The sequence below is a fragment of the Orbicella franksi genome, chromosome 10 (assembly GCF_964199315.1).
Source record: "Orbicella franksi chromosome 10, jaOrbFran1.1, whole genome shotgun sequence".
NCBI lineage: Eukaryota > Metazoa > Cnidaria > Anthozoa > Scleractinia > Merulinidae > Orbicella > Orbicella franksi.
In genome coordinates, this window is record NC_138154.1 from 13386801 (window position 1) to 13397428 (window position 10628).

The 10628-nt window shown below is 41.0% G+C and overlaps 1 protein-coding gene across 1 annotated transcript; it reads left to right on the forward strand.

The window, feature by feature from the left end:
- The first annotated feature begins 12 nt into the window (after positions 1 to 12).
- Positions 13 to 9444, forward strand: LOC145499389 (uncharacterized). Its single transcript, XM_081478908.1, has 6 exons — positions 13 to 2198; positions 3021 to 3299; positions 4557 to 4736; positions 5254 to 5373; positions 6000 to 6107; positions 7658 to 9444. Exons 1-6 carry the CDS (start codon positions 111 to 113, stop codon positions 7967 to 7969), a joined length of 3087 nt encoding a protein of 1028 aa, XP_081335034.1. The 5' UTR covers positions 13 to 110; the 3' UTR covers positions 7970 to 9444.
- The last annotated feature ends 1184 nt before the right edge of the window (positions 9445 to 10628 follow it).

Here is a 10628-nt window from a genome sequence, read left to right on the forward strand (position 1 = left end):
GTTACTGGTCAGCGTTACAATCAAGATGGCGGACGGGCCAGGGGCGGACGGATTATTGTGAATCGTAGGTTCGCATTTCTGTGGGATTTTAGGTTTTATCGTTTTACAAAATGCCACTAAAGGACCTTTTTACCAAGGCTCCACCTCCGCTACCTCCAAGTGAAGAACCTTGGCCCCGACCAGAAACTTCTAGGGAGACAGTCAGACAGTCTTCACTTCACTCGGCTACCGCCCGTCCAACACTCGACGAATTCTTGCGGACAAATTATCTAATGATCCCAGACTTCTTGTTGAAAGTCACCCAGGCAAAGGTAGCAGCAAGAATGGGGAAAAGTAGTCATGATTTCCAGAGTGCGGCATCTAAGCAAAGCATGTTAACTTTTGGAACTGTACAAGGGCGTAGCACTTCTTCTGCTTCAGCTAATGTTTCCCCTTGTAACATCGTTAGCAATACCGATAAAGAAGTGAAAATTATTGAAAGCAGGGGAAAACAAGTAAAAGAACCAACAGCAAATCCCCCAATTCGTAGCACTAAGAACAGTGATATGCTATGTACTGTACTTTCACGAAAGCAAAGCTGTGAAGAAATTCAGGTTCCCCCACCATTGAAACCAAAGCCCAGGGTCAAGAAAGTAATGAGAGGAGGGTCCTTAGTAACCATTCCTCCCCCACAGCCCAGAAGACAGGAGTCTGTCAAAGATGGTGGAAAAAGCACGTTTTCTGATACTAATGTATGTTTAATGAGCAGTCTGGAAGGCAGAGATGCAGCTTGTGATGTTTGTGAGAGAACCATTCAGGAAATTGTGGAAAATCCAAGTTTCAAAGAAACTCATGACGATCAGGAGCTTGCAAAGAAAGAGGGTTCAATCAACTCTGGTTTTGAAGCAGATAATTTAGAGACAAAAGTTTCCAGCCGGGACAACAGAGGGTCTAGAACAGAAGTTTTAACAGAGGATTGTGAGGTAAAACAGGTCCCATTAACCCACTGTGATACTGCAGTATCAGAAAAAAGTCACAACACCTCATATGGAAATTCAAATGACAATTTTAATGAATCTGACAGCAATACCTGTCCAAGTGCCACACCTAAAGCAGATGAAAGCATTAATTTACTTAGTGAGGTTCCTGAGGTAATTCTGGATAAGGGCTCTGAGAAGGTATCTAATAAAGAACATCAAGGGAAGTTCACATCAGGCCTGAAAAGTGGCTCTTACGGGAAAGCTGCTATTGCCAAAGACAGTGAAGTTAACAGTGAAGACCTAAGGCTTAGTGAAAATCTTGAAAGGGCCCTTTGTGACGATCTTGATGGGACGCCACCTGTTTTAGACCCAGAAGAAATGACAATCTGTAAGGACCCTTTGGAAAAAAGGGAAAAGACAGAACTAACGCCACAAGGCATAGTCATTGTAGACCCTCAGCTAATAACTATGGATAACCCCATTATCATGGAGAAATCAGCTGATTTGCCACATAAATTAGTCGCACAAAGTTCCATTATGAAACAAACCCCAGCCAATAATAAGGAAGGTCAGTCTGCCAGAGAACCTAGTGAGAAGAATACCAGTGGGACCAACCCTTCAGAAAAACTTGTTAATGACAAAGAGGACAAACATCTTAATGATTTTGGTGATAAGGACAATGAAATTAATTGTTACAATGATGAGCAGAATGTCCCTGCTAATAGTACTGAGGAAATAACAGAGATCAATACAAAAGGCTGTGATGATACTGCTGTCAATGACAATGATGATAAAAGGAGTGACTGTGTAAGTTCATCCAGTACTGATGATAAGGAGGATAACGGCAATGACAGTGATGAAGTTGATGATGACAGTGATAATGATGATGATGACAATGATGTTTATGTCAAAGACAACCAAGTGGATGATACCAATGAGGAATATGCTGAGCTTATAATGGATGATTCAACTTCAGAGGGGGAAGATGAATATGATGTTTACCCTGTCAATGACAGTGATTCTGATGAGAAGGAAGATGAACTTAAGAGCAATTACGAAGCTGAGGATATGAATTTGGACTCCGATACTGAATCAGCTACGGGTGGAATAACATGCTACCAAGACACTACAATTGGTGCAAGAGTGAAACAATCAAGAAGAAAGCTGCAGAGGGAGAAACGGAGGGCAAAAAATCAGAGAAAGAAAGCTTCCAAGAAAAGGGCCAAGGCAGCAAAACAGGTGCGTGCATTGAAGCACATGCATGATGCTGGGTTCATGCATGAATGACTGTGCATATTAATACATTCAATTAAAATTATTGAGCTTGAAAGGCAAAATTAAGACCTTAAGAGTTCTTGAAAACTGAATTCATTGCGTGAAAGGCATTGAAATTGGCTGCCCCTACATTTGTACATGTGCATGTAAATCCTGAATGTCTCACAATGGCAAAAAAGTTTTCCTTTATACTGTTCAAACAATGTGCATACTTGCAGGTTAAATGTGACTATAATTGCTTCATTTAATAAATTGTAGGTTGATTAACAGATTTGATTTTGGAATGATCTCCTGGGCAGTCCTTGATTTTTTTAAATTAAAATGTTAGCAAACTTTAACCACCATTGGAATTTTCACACAATGCTCCTCTGGTAGGAAAGAACCATTGCTCAATGACCCAGTTAAGGGCCGTTAAGGAAAAAAAGACAAATCAGTATGCAAAGAAAGTTGTGTCCAATAGCCCAGGACTAGTGGATTTTACAGTAGGGTTAGCAGATTCTGACTAACTGCACATTGAGTGATGGTTTAAGCTCCTTTAAAAAACAACTTTTCATAGACAAGGCAGTCAAGTTTTAACAGTCGTATCAAAGAAAGTTTTGGTGGGACTAGTGAGAATGCCTACAGTTTAACATTTCCTCAAGAGCAAGCTCGAAAATTGTTTTTCTTTGCACCCTGGAAATTCTCAGTAACAATATCAAAATAAATGACTAGCCATTAGTAGGGAGAATTTATGTTCCCATATTGGTAGTGAAGTGTTAATGGAATGTCTCCCTTGTTAACGCTTAGGTTGCAAAAGGGCATGTTCAGAACAGAAGCCATGATCCAGCTGGAACAAAAAAGGACTTCAAAGGCAAACAGAAACTTACCCTAACATCTCAGAAGGCAGGCACAAAACTAGAGCCTGGTACAGGGGATAAATCCACAGAGGCTGTTCTAAAATCCAAGCCTGGTGCACAGAAGCTTCCTCCAAACAATCCGCCAAAGGAGGATACATTGGAAGACGGTTCACTTCTATCGATGGTATCTTCTTTTGCTGTGGACCTGACAGTCGCAGCTAATGAAAAGGTAATTAGATGCATTTAAACTCATCAATAAACGATGAGCTTGAGGAATGGTGCAAGAAAGGATGGTGGAGCCCGAGAGCAAACTAAGCCAATTGCCTAGGGTATCCATGACAACCCCTGTGAGCAGCAACCACCAGGCACCATTACACTGAAAACAAACAGTGAAAACACAGGATATTTACCACATACTTACCCTCAAGCCAAAGGGGGCTGGGTGGGCTATGAGAAAAGCTTAACGAGCACTATCCAGCAACGAAAAACACGCGGAATGATTTGACATCCGAAGCCAACCCCCCTGCACAAATGCCCCGGCCACCCCGTACTCACTCTGAGGGAGACTGCTGGCCAGCAATCTTGTCTCGTGTTTAACTTAGCCTAAATTACATTTAACCACATTTGTCAAATAGATTCCTGCTCCTGAATTTCTGTTAGCTAGCAAATCATATCGACGTTGACCATTTGTAAAGCACAATTCATAGCTTGACCTCACGTGCAAGACTACCTCCTTTCTCTTAGCCGGCTGAGGGAGACTCCTGTGTTTGTGCAGAAATGTTTTTCTTTTGCTGTTTTTTTGTGTGTTTGTTTTTTGTTTCTTGTTGGCGGAAAAATAACTAAGGGGAAGAAGGACTTCTACAATCAATAAAAATCTATCTGGTAAAAGCTTTTTTTCTTTCATTAAAGGAACTCAGTCACGGTATGTTGAGTTATTTTGGCCACATACTAAATTACCTTCAAATCGAAAGAACCTAAAAATAGTAATTTTCCAAGATTGAAAAACGCCAAAGCGATAATAATAAAGTGTAAAGGAACAAGGATGGTTAAGGATGGAGAAGATTAACGCAGATCACAAAAGAAGAACTTAAAGAATTTAGGCCAATCTTTTCAAGATGCGAAAACCGTGACGAGCTCCTTTGACTAACTCAGTTTGACTCGGAGAGAGGACTGAAAAGAGACAATTCCGAGTACCAAGTAGAGTAAACGGGAGTCGAAACCTTGACCTTTTGCACTCCGGTAGATACTAAACTCACCACGCCACGAGCTACACTTTAAGATCATCTTCTAGTCGGAGTAGATTCACATGTTACATACGTTTTGCATAATTATTTTACCGCTAGAGCAAAGTCAGTAACGCCAAACGCACCAAGTGTGGTTATAAATAGAAAGATGTTAGATGTTAAGCATGGTCATACCATTAACTATTGTTAGTTTGTCACAAGTCGTCTCAGTTAAACTTTGATCATAAATAATGTCTTCCCAGCTGTTCTTGACTAAGCGTCGAGGAGGCCAACATTCCAAGAAGATGAAGAAAGCCAAAAGAAAAGCTGAAGCGCTGGAGAGAATCCGGAGAGGAGACCCACCACCTAGAACAGCGAGACGAGTTTTTGTGGAACTCCCTAAACCAATCTGCGCGTTTTACAGAGAAGGAAAGTGTAGGAAGGTATGAGCAGAATTTAACAGTTTTGAGTGCAAACGATTAGCCTGAGAACAGGCTCTCTAGTCGAGGATGAGGCGAAGAGAAAGCGTAAAGAAAGAGGAGAGAAGGGAGGGGAGAGAAAGGAGGCGAGACGACTCCCCAGACCCCACCCCATTCCTCCCTGGGCCACTTCACTCTCAACCAGTTCCTTCTCGGCTATTCCAGTTGGAGCCACTTACTGGAGCCTGTTCACGGGTTCGCAAACTGTATACAGTGGAATCCCAATTTCTCGCACTCCCCTCAGCCGAACACTGTAATTTTAGACCCGATTTGTCAAACCAAGGTTCGTATCCCTTGGAGATTCGAAAATTCCTGATTCCACTGTACAGTACATGTCACGAATTCTCGCAACCTCATTTCCAGAGGCTCTCTCTCTCCTGTGCCTCCTTGTCGTTCAACGACAAGGGAGGAAAATTTCTTTTGTGTTTCTGACTTTACCTTAGTAAAATAATAATAAGTGAATCGGTTTTTTCTTCTTTAGGGCAGCGATTGTTCGTTTCGTCATGACAGATCAGCTCTAATAAAGAAAAAAGAAATTTGCAGGTTTTATATGCACGCTGCAGACAACTGTTTTGCGGGAGAAGATTGCATTTTTATGCACAATATCCTTTTTGACGCGTTGCGTCTCGCCTCAAACAAGGGAGAATGTAGATTTAGAATTCATTTTTCTCTACCAACCTCAAGTTGGTGATCAACCCTGGGTTAAGAATTGCTTGCTTTCAAACGCGAGGAAAAGACAATTTGAAAATGGAATGCTTGCAAGATGAATCTTTCAAGAAATAGTACTGAATACACGTGGTATAGCCTTTTCAGTTGAGACAAGTTTTTCTGTGGTCTAACTCATCTTCTCTTTACCACAAAAATGTAAATTACTTAAAGACCGAGGTAAATTCTCTTACAATACATAAGATAGATTCCTTTGAAAATGTAATAGAAATGTAATAGGAGAGCGGAATACCGATTGGAAAAAGAGTACCCGATGGATGCCATATTGGTATTCTCGGTGTTAGACTGGAACTAGCTTGCAATGGAGGCTCATGCGAGGGGGTATCATTGAACAGAGATTTATGCCATTCGGATTTGAAAAGACCCCCCGCATTAGCCTCATTTGCAAGCTAGTTCCATTCCAATACCGAGTGTACGAATGTGGCGCATAAGGGGTGGTTGTGAAGGGTATTTGATGTGACTTTGTCAGACCTCATATGGCAGATTCCTTAACTTTTTCCAAGTTCGTTTCCATGTAAGTTCTTTCACACCTCAAGATGCCGGGACGGTGACCACTGCAGATTCTCCCATGATGCCTTAACAGAGGAAACAGACCGGCTTCTGCAAGCGGTAGTTGGTTATTTCTTATTGCATGTGCCCTCGGCTTTAGAAATAGAGCGGTTTTCATTTAATTTGAGTGTCGAAAAGTGAATGGTTTTGCATCACCACGCTACGCGTTTGGCTTAAAAAACGCGCGCCACTTTTTCGTCCAATCAGAAGTAAAACCAAAACTAGTCGTGTCTCTCTCGCACCCGTTTACCCGCGCCTGGCGTTAGCAACATGTAGTTACATTACTTCGAGTTTTGATTGGTTCACTGTGTTTTCTGTGTCCTTTGTGATTGGCTAGAGAGTTTTCGTTGGTTTTGGTTTTATGACACTCTTAGCTTAACTTCTCTTAGCATGACTTTTAAATAACTGAGTTGTATCGGCTAAAAATGTCGTGAGTCTAGTTTTGATATGTCTTCACGGGAACGACAAGAATTTTCTTGCATTGCCGGTTTTCCCGAGACGTAGTCATATCCCAAAATTAAAAATTACCTTGCCTCTCAGGTTTTATTCTCATCAGATATACCTTTAGGAACTTCACGTTTTACAACGTTTTAGCTCGACGGGGTTCTTCGTTTTATAACAGCGCACATTTGAATTTCCAAGCTTTTGCGTTGCGTGTTATTGCAAAAACCAGAATGTAACCCGTTCACTAAAATTTTCTTTTTGTGTATGTTTTGCACTGCTTACAGTATGTGAAGTTTTCTAACCCCGATTTGCAATTCGCTTGTCGCTTAACTGGCAAACTAGCCATTAGTTAATACCTTAATATTATTATTGTTAGTTTTTAGAGCAGTTTTTAACGGTCGTAAAACCAAAACCAAACCAATTACTTCCCAATTAGACTACTCAGCCAATCTCAAACCAGAGTAAAACCAAAACCAAAACAATTGCCTGACTACTATAAATTTATTTTTTACGAGAAAATTTTACTTTGATTGAGTCCGTTTCTTCCTCAACACTCTGACTCTCGCCTTGTCAGTATCCCTTATTATTATATGGCTGTGTCTCACAAGGACTGGGAACTACCAAATTCACGAATTTGATTGGCTGAAATCGATATTGAAAGCGGTCTAGATTTTCCCATCTAGACCGGCGTCTAGACCGGTAATGTTTTGCGGTGAAAAAGTTGCAAACGTAATTACAAGAATATTGACTACTTTCTGACAGCATTTATTTATCGAACTACCAAACAGCCTGATGAGAAAAAAAAGTAAACAGGACGAGCAAACTTTGGCAGAATTAAGTTCAGCTCATCGCCGTTCGTAAGCAAAACGTCAGCTCCCTACAAACCAGTTACACTAAACGAATTAAATTGTTCTTGTTTCACTGCCATATAATAAACACCTTATTAACCGAGCTTAGTCGGTCTGTACGGGAGAATCTTGACTTCGCCTGGCAGGTCGCCTGTACAGACCTCACTGCGTTCGGTCTGTACTCACGACCTCGGTCAAGATTCTCCCATACAGACCTCCCGCTCGGTTAATAAGAGCTAATTCAAACTAGTTCATTTCCTTTAAAGCGTTGAACATTTGTGGCGCTTCCCTGAGAAATTGTCCCTCTATATTTCTCAGTTTCTCAACCCCCCAACTGAAAACCCTGTCCAGTCTTCACAAGAAAAGAACCTCGCCACATCAAATCAACAGTCTGCCGGTGGTAATTCACGCGACGATGACCCGTCACAAACGTTAACTTCTTCGTCTCCGTACAATCTCCGCGCCAGTGCCCGAAAGAGGGCACTTGGTAGCGATGAAGCGGGCACAGAAGGTGGTTCTTTGATTGGTGGAAAAATCGCAAAGCAGGAAACCCCAGGAAACGATCAGGACAACAAAGAGGGACAGTCCTGCGCGTTTTTACCAGGATTATATAGAGATCTGTCCTCGTAGTTGTCAACTGACTTGAGGGCTTGATTTTCATAAGACCGTTCTGGCCATCTCTCTGTAACGCAACGTAACACTCTAAGAAGAAAACGTAGCGTTGCGTGACAGAGAGAACGGTAGGACAGGACAAGGTTTTCCTTAATCATCCTTGAACTGCCCTTGTTTCTTGAAGGCCTGTGATTTTGCACAGATATTTGCTTTCCATGGAAAAAAATGTCCTTTTCGTGAGAGGTTTGCAGTCGTTAAATTTGTTTCTTAATCCCAGTTCACACTAGCGACATAACGACATAAGAAGGACGTTATGGCACTGTGTTTGTAGTGTGAACATCCTGACATAACAGAGACATTTAGCACCAAGGTTTTCTTAAACGGCAAACCGCAAACGGCAGTTTCAGGTTGGGCGTTTGGTATTAGACGTTTACGACTCCTATCGGTTTAGCTAGAAAACATGAAAGAGTAATTTCACTTGAAGAGGCCGCCATATTGAATTTTCAGGCAACAGCAGTGTTTGGTTTTTAAATGGCAGCAAAAAGTCCCATTTCCAGTCATTGGCTTAAACATTATGTCTAAACTTGTACCAAAAAGACTGGTTTACTTTTTTTTTTCTTTTTTTTTTTTACTGGGCACGTGGTATAAACAAAAATTCAGGAAAAAAATGGTTCAGTTAAATGAAAGCCTACTTCTCAGCGTTGAAAACCCGCGCCGGTCGAGAGCTCCAAACGTGACCGCAGTGCTTGGTCACGTGACCTCTAATGGTTTGCCGTTTGAAGTTTCCGCTGAAAACGGTCGTTTTAAATGTCACTAATGACATAATAGCAACATAACAACATAAACATGACGACTCGAAAAAACGCATCTTTTCGTTATGTCTTTATGTGGATGTTCACATTACCAACATAAGCAATCAATCATGTCGTAACGTCATTACGTCGTCATGTCGCTAGTGTGAACCAGGCCTCAGCAAAGACGTGTCGCCCGTGCTAACGTCGTATTTAATGAGCCCCTTGAAATCACGCTCACATTTGAATTACACAACCATTATCTGCGACGTTTCTTACTCGTGACTTGCTTATGTATTCCGGCAGACATGATCTTGCATCTGTACACCTTGTGGAAAGATTGTTTATTGCGGTGATCAATGTGTTAAAATTGTCGCTCGTCTCACGATGTAGCTACTTAATATAGTTACTTCTCAAGTAACTGCATCATAAAACGACCGAAAATATATCTCACTATTCTGATAACAACCTTCAACTCCTCCCCCTTTCTTTCGAACAAACCCCCAAATACCCGTACTCATTTTTTGTTCGGATATTTCCTCCCCCTTCCTTTTCGGGTTTGGTGTAAAAACCAATGAGTTTATGTTTTCCCTAAAACAAAAACATAACTTCTTTTGATTATGAGCTTTCCACCTTAGAGCTTTTTAGTATTTCATGACGTTATAGTATGTCCAGGGACTTGTGATTTATCTCCCCCTCTCCTCTCCCCCCCCCCCCCCCCCCGTTCCAACGTTATTTCCTCTCCTCAGATATGAACCTAGTAAATAACCGTAACTTTCCATGGTTCTCTCCAGGGGCTGGATACAGCGCCAAACCAGTATCTTGGGAAACAATGGTTCGAATGCCGTTGGGACACTTTGATTTTTTTTCTTTATACCATGTACGCTCGTGATATGAAAAAGATTTGTTTTTTGGTGGTTTCCTCTAGTTGCCATAGGTTTCTTCGGCCAATGTTAACTTCAAGATGTTAGTGGATTGAAACAATTTCTCTTAGTTCGTGGCATTCGTTGTTGTTATCACTCGTCTGACTTACAATTAAATTACTCTGTAAAAAAATTGAGTTTTGATCATGGTCAGAAAAGAAGTTTCTTGCGAGGTACATTACGTGCCGGTATGAAAAGTCAGAGTTATAGAGACGAATGGTTACAAGCTAACACTGGCAACCAACGGGCAATTAGCATATTTGTTTGCCTGCTGAATGATTCATTCGAGATCTAGATGCTATTTTTATCATTTCTGAGCGTAAGAAATGTTAATGCGGTCTCCACAGTCCCACACCAAGAATACGTCGTATGCGATGCCGAAATTGAATGTTTTTTCATGAATTTTTAAACACGACCGGAAAAAGGTGGGTTATATTAATTCTGCGTTCGTGGTAGATTTCATACTTTTGTTTCATTTCTAGGATTTCAGTGCTAAACACTAAAATAGAAAAACTAACTGAAGATGGTATTTCATTAGATATAATTGGAATTATTTCTTATGAATCTTATTCTACTTGTGAACTGAATTGAATGAAATAAGGTCTGTTTTAAAGTCTTGTATCTTGTATCAGCATCACAGGAACACGAAAATTTGTTTTAGTTTAGTTTGAGACAGTACAGGTGGCATTCTGCGCGCTGTGCTTCGCGGATGACTTCTTTTCATTTTCTCGACCAATCACATGCACTCATCAGGGAATTTCGCTGACATTATGTCACACTTCAACGGAAATGGCAGCAATTTATTTATTTGACTTTATGCAATACTGACGGCATAAGCTTTATTGCAAATTTCGATCGTTCGAGAAAAGCTGCGCCAATTCTCCAATTTCGAGCTTAGCATCTTTCAACCAAGCAGACTGAATAGAATTTACAACAAGAGCACATCCATCTTCTAGTAATTAT

What these genes read in the sequence shown, in the direction of transcription:
- LOC145499389 (XM_081478908.1), top strand. Translation starts at nt 111, where the DNA reads ATGCCACTAAAGGACCTTTTTACCAAGGCTCCACCTCCGCTACCTCCA. An exon ending in GGGCCAAGGCAGCAAAACAG is followed by an intron (nt 2,199 to 3,020) that starts GTGCGTGCATTG and finishes GTTAACGCTTAG; the next exon opens with GTTGCAAAAGGGCATGTTCA. An exon ending in CAGTCGCAGCTAATGAAAAG is followed by an intron (nt 3,300 to 4,556) that starts GTAATTAGATGC and finishes ATGTCTTCCCAG; the next exon opens with CTGTTCTTGACTAAGCGTCG.